Source organism: Aquarana catesbeiana, linkage group LG13 (genome assembly GCF_042186555.1).
Source record: "Aquarana catesbeiana isolate 2022-GZ linkage group LG13, ASM4218655v1, whole genome shotgun sequence".
Lineage (NCBI taxonomy): Eukaryota > Metazoa > Chordata > Amphibia > Anura > Ranidae > Aquarana > Aquarana catesbeiana.
Genome location: NC_133336.1, coordinates 146,563,398 through 146,573,784, shown reverse-complemented (window position 1 = coordinate 146,573,784; position 10,387 = coordinate 146,563,398). Strand labels below are relative to the sequence as shown.

The window sequence follows — 10,387 nt, the reverse complement described above, 5'->3', positions numbered from 1 at the left end:
ATTTTTTCGAATACGGGTACATTTTTCTAATTTGGATACGAAACTAAATGAATCCCGAAAACGATTGTAATGAATACAGCAAATTTAACTAAACAAATTTAGTTAAATAACGAAACTAAACAAAACACATTTTTTCATCCTACACATGTCTACTGGCAACAATCTATAGTCCCAATGAAAATCAAGCCTCTTTTTTTAGATGAGGCATTAGAGAAGCTTCTAGATTTTGCAGAGGGGCAGTTGATACTAGGAGGAGATTTTAATATACCTTTGATACCATCGACAGGTACCTCCACTGGGATATCATCCATTCCTCCTAGCCAACTGAAACATACTGCAAAATTATTTCATAAAGCTCAATTGATCGACGTATGGAGATTGCAACATTCTGGGGAACGAGATTACTCATTTTATTCACCCCCACATAAAATCTATACCAGGATAGATTTTTTTTTATTCCCTATACCTGTTTACATGCAGTTCGGGCTACATCCATAAGAAATATTACATGGTTAGACCATGCCCCTGTATTCCTGACTTATGATCTGACAGGAGCTCAGACATCTAGACATCGCTACTGGGGACTTAACAAAAGTCTTTTACAGATACCAGAAGTCTTAGAGGACGTGACTAAAGAGTTGTACTTTCAGATGGTCAGGGTTAGAAACACTACTCCTAGTGAAGATAACATCAGCCTAGATTTAGAGGAAACAGAACAGACCCCTCCTGTTAGCCCCAAACCAATTCCCAAAACTGAACATGAACCCAAACCCAAATCCCTTTATCCTGGGGAGGAATTAGAGAGACAAAGGAAGACGAGGAGATCTGGAAGCCGCACACTGGTCTAATGATAAGTGCCTTTATTGATAAAAGGTTGGATCATGGAGGTGTACAAAACACTACAGCAGAAGTGTACAGGGATCATCTGACGCGTTTCGCACTCATAGTGAGTGCTTACTCATAGCTCTTTGCTTAGGAATTAGAGAGAATCAGAAAAGGGGATTGGGTGGTTTCTTATCCTTTATGAAGGGAAGGTGAGTCTCCTGTAATAGCCATGAGGGCAGTGACAGCAGGAGACCGACGCCCATATGCACCTGTTACTGTATGGTGGGGAAAGTCATCTTCTCCTACACATGTAATGGCTTTAGTTGATAGCGGAGCCAAAGTTACACTTTTGCAAGGAAAAATCCTTCCCATCACAAAGGAGAAGTGATTTATGTAGAAGGTTTGGGAGGGCAAACTACACCAGCAGTTAGGATAAGGGTGAAATTGGCTATTGGCAAGGGATTTGGATTTATGACAAATGTTTTGGTATCAGAGTTACCCGAAAATATTCTTGGAATGGATGTACGTCAAGGTCAGTCAATTCAGACTGAAAGAGGTACATTCACATTCGGGTATCCTGATAAAGCGTATCTGGTTAGGGCGGTGAAGGCTGTGGTCAGAGGTCATGCGAAATGGACCCCTGTCTACATTCCTCCACCAGAGAAGCCAGTCTGTCTCAAGCAGTACAGACTTCCTGGAGGCCACAAAGAAATTGGGGAGACTATTCAAGAACTGTTGAGAGTAGGGATCCTTAGACCTGCTGCTTTCTCGTCTCCGGTGTTCCCAGTAAAAAAACCTGATGGGACACATAGAATGACTGTGGATTACAGAGGTCTAAACAAAGTGGCACCTCCATTGAAGTCAGCTGTACCAGATATGATCTCAATTGTTGAGAAAATTGCTAAAAATGCAGGAGAATATCATGCTGTGATAGACCTGGCAAATGCTTTCTTTTCAATTTTAATAGACCCAGAGTGTCAAGACCAGTTTGCTATGGTGTGGGACGGCCGCCAGTACACTTTCACTGTCCTTCCGCAAGGCTATCTTCATTCTCCAACATTTTGTCATGGACCGATTGCCCGAGATTTAAGTACCCTGAATTTGAAAGTCACTGTGTCGCCCCCTACTACCAAAAAGGAGGCACAGAAGTTCATTGGAGTTGTGGGGTTTTGGAGATCATTCATCCCACATCTTGCACTGATTCTGAGGCCTATTTATGTCACCAGAAAATAGACTGAGTTCTCATGGGGTTCAGAGCAGCGGACTGCATTCCTGGCTGCTAAAGAAGCTATTTTGAAGCATCAGGGATTAGGACCCGTGAGACAAGGAGTACCATTTCAGCTGGATGTAGTGGAGCAGAATGCTACCATATCTTGGAGTCTGTGGCAGCCAAATGAAGGAGTCAGCGTGGTTCCCTGATGGTTCAGCCATAGTCACCTTGTCTGGACATAAATGGACAGCAGCAGCCTACAATCCAAGTATTATAAAAACAGAATCTGTTGCGCTTAATAAAACATATATTAGAAGCTGCTGACACAAAAATTGCTGGATACAATTGAAGAGATATCAATAGGAATGGTGCAGCGCTAAAAAATATTAATGTAAACATGTCCCAATAAGAACCAAAATTAATGCGGTCAAACAAAAGTCCTCTCCGTCAGGAAGAAATAATACTCTAATCAGCGAGATCCATATTGAAAGGAGACACAGAAGAAAGATGAAAACACCGTCACCAACACCCAAACAAACTGACCCTTACCATCAGTGTATGGGTTATACACGTGTGTAGAAAAAAGGCAGTCTTCATAGAATAAACCAACAATCTTCTAATGGAGTAGCACCAACATATTCCCCTCTGAACTAAATGGAAGGCTTTAGATCTCCTTTTGGTAGTTGGATATTAAACCAAGTATACTCCAGTGTGCATATGTACCTCAAGATCGTGGTACGTAGGGAATAAAAAGAAAACGCTCATTGCTCAATCTCCATAAACAAGGATAATTTATTGAGAAGATAAAAACCACTCACATTTAGTAAGAAGGTATACAGCAGTGTGAAGCGTCCAACGCTTCTAACCACAAAGATGGCCGCCGTGTCACCGTCCTGCGTCGCCAGTCTCTATCAATTCCCAACCTTTCGTCATCAACATGCGTCTTCAGGGGCGTTGAAAACGCATGTTGATGACGAAACGTTGGGTGATGATAGAAACTGGCGACGCAGGAGGCAGTGGGACGGTGACACGGCGGCCATCTTTGTGGTTAGAAGCGCTGGACGCTTCACACTGCTGTATACCTTCTTACTAAATGTGAGTGGTTTTTATCTTTTCAATAAATTATCCTTGTTTATGGAGATTGCGCAATGAGCGTTTTCTTTTTATTCCCTACCTACCACGATCTTGAGGTGCATATGCACACTGGAGTATACTTGGTTTAATATCCAACTACCAAAAGGAGATATAAAGCCTTCCATTTAGTTCAGAGGGGAATATGTTGGTGCTACTCCATTAGAAGATCATTGGTTTATTCTATGAAGACTGCCTTTTTTCTACACACGTGTATAACCCATACACTGATGGTAAGGGTCAGTTTGTTTGGGTGTTGGTGACAGTGTTTTCATCTCTCTTCTGTGTCTCCTTTCAATATGGATCTCGCTGATTAGAGTATTATTTCTTCCTGACAGAGAGGACTTTTGTTTGACCACATTCATTTTGGTCCTTTTTGGGACATTTTTACATTAATATTTTTTAGCGCTGCACCATTCCTATTGATACAATCCAAGTATTGACACAGTCCTGCAGGAGACCGGAATTGGAGGGTCCAGTCAGTATGCAGAGTTAAAGCTGTGGTGATGACTCTTTAGGAGGATCCTTCTTCCCATGTCACTATCTACACTGACAGCTGGGCAGTTTTTAAAGGACTGACAACTTGGATGCCCACGTGGAAGTCCAATGAATGGATGATTCATGGAAAGGTGGTGTGGGGAGGCAAGGAAGTCTGGGACTACATCTGGAAGGAAGCTCACTCCTGCACCATAAAAGTGGGGCATGTTGATGCACATGTGCCCCTAGTCCCAGACTTTGAGAACTATAACAGAGTTGCAGATGAAATCGCCAAAGTGAAGGCAGTTGTGCCAATTGATCCTGTCTTGATGAACTTGGCCAACTGGGCCCACAAGCAATCTGGACATTTGGGGCAGAAAGCAACCTATGAATGGGCACAGCAGAGAGGATTGCCTATATCTATGGACATGATAAAGACTGCAATAGGGAACTGTACAGTGTGTGGAGAAGTACGACAATGGCCATTGCAAAAGTACTCCACCGGGCCGATTAAGAGAGGTGAGAGGCCTGCAGAGAGATCTGGCAGATTGATTTCATCAGTCCCCTGCCCCGGGGAAATAATGGACTGAGATATTGTTGGACTGCAGTGGACACCTATTCAGGACTTATGCTTGTTCATCCCTGCAAACGTGCAGATCAAGCCACAATGCTTCAACTGCTCCAGAAACTTGTCGTTGCTTATGGTTGTCCAAACAAGTCCAAAGTGATAACGGCTCACACTTCACTGGATCAACAGTACAGCAGTGGACCAAAGATTCTGGAGTGTACCGGTTGTGCCACATCCCATACCATCCACAGGCAGCTGGTTTGATTGAAAGATACAATGGGCTATTGAAGGGCCAGATACGCAAACTTACACCCACACATACACTAAGGGGGTGGGATCGGGTCCTCACACAGGCAGTCATGTTGTTAAATTCTAGGCCAATAGCCAAAAGCACACCATATGAGAGGATGGTAGGGGCTGGGGCACAGATTCCACAGCTGGAGTGCAGAGTTCAGTATTTATGTAAGGTTCCTGAAAGAACAGGGCTTAACAGATACCATGTCACTGCTTCCCATGACATAAAAACCAAGAGTGACGTATCTGAAGCTGAAGCCTATCTAGGAATGAGAGGGAATCTGGCAGGAAGGTCTGAAGTTACATTTGTATTGACAGATGAGCTTCAAGACAGTGGCTGGGACACTGACTGGTTAGTGTATACTTCTCAGCAAGAATGGAAATTGAGGCTGCATAACAGCAAACCTTCCAAAATAAACAGCAGTGATCTTCTGGGAAATATTAGTATATTTCCTCTCCTCCCTATTAATGTTCTTTGGGAGGGTCAGAAGTGGGTACAGGCAGGGGGCAAAGTGTTAGTCAGATATCCAGGCAAGAAGCCATTTTGAGGAGAGATTGTAGCTGAAGGGCTTGGATCTACTGTTTATGTATTAGTAGAAGGAACAGATAATCCACTTTGTTTTCTACTCCACAGGCTGTCTCCGATTTGATCCTTAGGACATGATGGAAAAAATGACGGAAGATCGCAAGAGCTGTGGAGAGCAAGGCCTTTGATGAATTACAAGCCTGGACTTTCTAAAGAACTTTAGAACGGACTTTCTAATTAACTTTTTAGACACCTTCTCAATGACAGAAATATGGGAGGTGTTACATTCAAGGAAAATGAATGTTTAAAATTATCAGACTTATGATACATGGGACATAACATTACACAATAGTGGTTGGTCATAGAGATATTGTCAGTTTTATGGCTTGAGTAGATTTCTCAAACAAATGCTGTTTTATACAATGGGGGTAAATATCATTGTTGTATTCAATTGACAGTTCAATTAACAGGCTATTGTCTCTATATCTACAGTAAACAAGTAAGAAATGTACTTGTCTGAGGTTCTTTCAGCTCTCAAACTGAAAGAATGACTGTTAGATTACTGTCAGGTGTTGGCTTGATTAGACAATGGTACGTAGATACCATTTTTGTATTCAATTGACAGTTTGCAACAATCCATTGTTTCTACAACTACTGTAAACAGGTATGTTTTCTACTGTTTGGTAACTATGGTACACAGCCTGACACATAAAAGGGGTGAGTAGGGACAGACACACACACACACCATCATGCTGTAACATCAGAAACCACCCATGATAGAAGAACAGTGCCTGATGCTCCCGAAAAATCGTTGCCAATGGAGATCACGAACATACAGTAACAGAAGATAAGTAACCTTTAAGTGTATTTGTACTATTATAGACCATAAGCTGTTCAGTTTGCTAGGCATTTTGCTTGTTATAGATATCTGTCAGTCTTGTATTGTATTCCTAATATTGTAATAGTTTTGTATGTACAGCATCTTTGTATAGTAAAAGGACATTTACACACTGCAGAAATCTCAGCTTCCTTGCTTATACCAAAGAGTATTCTTGATAGATAGAAGCAAGCAAAACAGGCCTTGAAAGCCTCCCACTGAAGAAGGGAGGATTCAGTATTTGCATTTTCGGCCCAAAAGAGTTTTATAGCTTCATTACATTTAATCTGTACATATTCTTCTTGGAGCCAACTCGCCTCAATACGCCACTGGCGTATGCCCTGCTTCGGCCCCAGGTTTAGTTCCAGCAACATGGCAGAATGGTCCGATAAGGCTCTAGGTAGATAGGAAACCCTCTTAACCAGTTCCATACCCTCTCCCTCAGTCAGGATAGTGTCTATCTTGGAAAGCATCTTATGCGTTTCCGAATAGCAGAATGGTGAAAACGCCAGACATCTCTAAAACCATGATTAGACAACCACCCCACGAGGGGAGTCGGAGCCCCAGCCGACACACCCAGCCTATCCAAGGCCGAGTCCGCCACGGAGTTGAAATCACCTAAAACGAAGATCCTCCCCTCCGCTAACTCATAAGTGGCTTGATGCATGTCATCCAGATGAGATAACAAGAAAGGGGGGCACATACAAATTCACGAATATTAGAAATCTGTTCATCACTTGCACCACCAGTATGACATATCTCCCCTTAACGTCAGTCCTAACTGCATGTATGGAAATGGGCATAGCCTTGGTAACTAACGTTGTGACCCCCTGAGCGTAGGAGGAGTAGCTGGCATGGTATGCTCCCGCTATGTGAGCTCTGCAGGTGCGTCTCTTGTAAAAGAATTAAATGTGGTTTACACTTTTTTATACAATCAAAGACCAGTGAACATTTACATTTAGAGTTAAGGCTTCTAACATTCCAGGCCATTATCTTGAGATTTACCTCCATAGCAGATTGGCATAAAAGTAGGGGACCACCCCCCAATATATATTTAACCACCACCACAGAGCTCCAGCCCTCCCATCCCACACACACAAAGCAGAGTAGCGGCATAATAATAAATGACTTGTGACATATACACCAAATGCAGATATCCCCAGTAAACCATAAGCACTTATTCCCCAGCAACAAGAACTTCCCAATTCCCCCCTCCACCCTCCCCGCACCCAGCCCTAACTTGCTAGGCACTTTGATCCCATAACCCTGTTTCAAAAAGGCACAGAGGTGCGACGAAGGCGATCGTGTTTAGGTGCAGTCCCAAAAACAGTGCAAAAAAACAACAAAAAATCAGATGAAAATTATCCTATTATCACCTGCTGTCCTGTGCGGCAGACAGAGCGTTCCGCAGGTCCACAGTAAGAATTCCTGAGCAATAAGACAAAAAAGGAAGAAAAAACATCCAGATATATATAACACACATACATCATCTCATCAACAGGATCTATCCCTCGGACTGCCAGGTAGGTCAAAACCACGGAACAGGGTGACCATGCACGTACATTATCCTAGCAATATAAAGTCAAAAGGAGTAAAAGAGAAAAGCAAACAAGGAAAAATGAAAAAGAAAAAAAGGAGGGGGGAACAGTCAGTTCTTTACATTACTACCCCCCCCCCCCCGATATTTCTTCCAGTGTCCCGGCCTGATATGTAGAGGTTGCTAGGGGGAACGCTGAGAGCTTCCTCACCGTGGGCGCCCCCTGTGCATCCAACCAATCTAAGGCATCAGTAGGTGTTGTAAAAATGTGCCTTTCCATTATCCACAATATGTAACTTCGCAGGGTATAGCATACTGTAGATCAGATTCAGATCTCTAAGCCTCTTCTTCACCTGCTGGAAGGAAGCCCTTTGCTTTTGAGTGGTGGCAGAAAAATCCGGGTATATAGATACCCAACATTCATTGAACTCCAGTTCAGACCCTGTTCTGGCCCCATTCAAAATGTTCTCCTGGTCCCTAAAGTGCAGGATCTTTGCAATCATGGGTCTGGGGACAGCACCCTTCGGTGGTGCTCTACCCGGGACATGATGTGCTCTTTCTATGGCAAACATTTTAGTGAAGGTGTCAGGAACCAAGTGTTCTTTAAGCCATCCTTCCAGGAATTCTTCAGGCTGCTTCCCCTCTGCTCCCTCAGGGAATCCCACCAGCCTGATATTGTTCCTTCTCATGAGGTCTTCCATGTTGGCCATCTTTAAAGTGTGCTCAGAGAGGGTTTTTTTGTGCCACATGTACAGTTGCTGCCATAGGTTTAACAGTGTCTTCCAAACTTGCAATGTGGCGATCTCTCTCATCTTTTGCATTTCATTTTTCATAAAAGAGAATTCCATCTGCAGCTGCCCAAAATGATCAATCAGTTTATTTTTGCATCCCTGTATGGCTGCCATAATCTGCGTCAGGGATGGCTCTTTTCCCTTCACCACCTCCCTGCCCATTCTGTGTGTACGGGCATCCAACCTATCCAGGGAGCCTCCCCTGCGCATACGACGTTCCCTTTGTGGTTCAGGACTCACCCGATGTGGCATTGGGGATGCCGGTCGCACAGGATCCACAGGCCTTTGCAGCGGTGGCCATTCCTCCTCCCGCCGATCACCGGCGCCATCTTTGGATCCCCAGACGAAGTGGGCCAGCCGCTCTCCCATCATTTTTGGCCAGGGTGGTCCATATTTAAGCATCCCCGGATGAGCTTGGGGTGATTCCAAACACATACCCCAGCAGTCCCAGGCAATTTCAGAGCGATTTGCTCACAGGATCACGGCACTATCTTAAACCTGCAGGGAGAGCTCCTTCCCCAGCTTCCTCACATGCTGCGCGTTAGCTCTGCTCCCGATTCTGGAAATCTTTATGCAAATCTCTTGGAATTGAACTTTCATTTTCTTCAGCCTATCACCCACAAACAAATGGACTCACAAAAAGAACCAACCAAACACTTGAACAATATCTGCGCTGCTTCTCTTTTTCACAAGATGACTGGGTGTCCCTACTTCCCCTGGCTGAGTTTTCTTACAATAATTCTGTTCATTCAGCTACAAAACAAACTCCTTTTTTTGCTAACCATGGTTTTCATCCCGCCTTCCTGTTCAATACAATTCCGGAATGTCTTGACTTCTTTAATACCAACAATAAACTGTTACAAGAAACGATGACCAAGACCCAAGCCTATAAAGGAGATCTTCGACAAGAAGAGAAGGGGAGAACTGATCTTAAATCCAGGTGGTCAAGCTGGTTGGCTAAGACAAACCTGAAGTTAGCCTGTCCTTCGAGGAAATTAGGTCCCAAGTTTGTAGGACCTTTTCCCGTGAAGAGGCGGATCAACAATGTTGCTTACGAACTGGAACTACCGGACTCTTTCAGGATCCATCCTGTGTTCCATATAGCCTTACTGAAGCCCGCTATTCCTAATCCTTTTCCAGATCGAAACATGTGTCCACCCGAACCCGTGGTTGGCGAAGAAGAATTTGAGGTGGAGGTGATCTTAGATTGTAAGAAAAGGAGGAATCAAGTTCAATACTTGATTAAGTGGAGAGGATATGGCCCTGAGGGCAATTCATGGGAACCAGAAGGCAACATTCATGCCCAAGAACTTATCCAAGCTTTCAGGAACACCTATCCTGACAAAGTGGCCAGATTGGGAATCCGAAGGCTGCCCATTAGGGATGGGGGGGCAATGTCAGGAAGGGCATGCCAGCACCCAAGATGGCTGCCGAAGAAGACAACCTGTTACCTCTACCTGTCAGAATGGGCATGCCAGCACCCAAGATGGCTGCCAAAAATGACCTGTTACCTCTGCCTGTCAGGAAGGGCATACCAGCACCCAAGATGGCTGCCAAAGAAGACGACCTGTTACCTCTGCCCCTGTCAGAATGCCATTGATGCGCACGAACCCTGTGACAGCTTTTTGTGCCCAAACAGACTATTTCAACTCAGCTGGTTTCCAGACTCCGTGCTGGCTGCTCTACAGCATTCCCGTTGCCTTGTATCTGATACCTGTTCCTGTTAACCGACCCGGCTTGCCTCTGACGTTCCTGCCTGTACCTGACCCAGCTTGTTTGACTCCGCATCTGCCTGCTCAATCTGCTATATTGCTGCCAGCCCATCACCGATCCGGCCTGTATCCTGACTACGCTTCTGCCTTCGCATCTGCTCCTGATGTGCCCTCCAGTGTATGACCCGGCCTGCCTGTACCCGCCTTCTCTTCTGCTGGTAGAATCCTACTGAACTACCATCCCTCCTGCAACTGTCCCGGCTTCACTGTCTGTGATCCACCTGGCACTCATGCGTCTTTGCACTCCTGCGCCTCCTGTCTGCTCTACCAGGAGGCCTCGAGTCAGAGGTGTAAGAGAGGCCGTCTTCTGCATATCAGGCTCTACCATCAGGTACATGACACCTGTAAACAAAAGTTCTTAAAACAGAAGTATGGGAAT

General features: G+C 44.5%; 1 protein-coding gene across 6 annotated transcripts in view; it reads right to left on the bottom strand.

Moving 5' to 3' along the window:
* Nucleotides 1-10,387, bottom strand: part of NDUFAF1 (NADH:ubiquinone oxidoreductase complex assembly factor 1) — a 470,741-nt gene that overhangs the window by 170,663 nt on the left and 289,691 nt on the right. For 2 of the 6 annotated variants that reach the window (XM_073608861.1, XM_073608864.1), the window contains exon 4: nt 7,285-7,336. The exons of the other annotated variants lie outside the window; for them this stretch is intronic. In XM_073608861.1, the coding sequence (XP_073464962.1) occupies nt 7,285-7,336 (52 nt within the window). The remainder of the gene's footprint in view (nt 1-7,284; nt 7,337-10,387) is intronic. 6 annotated transcript variants of the gene reach the window in all.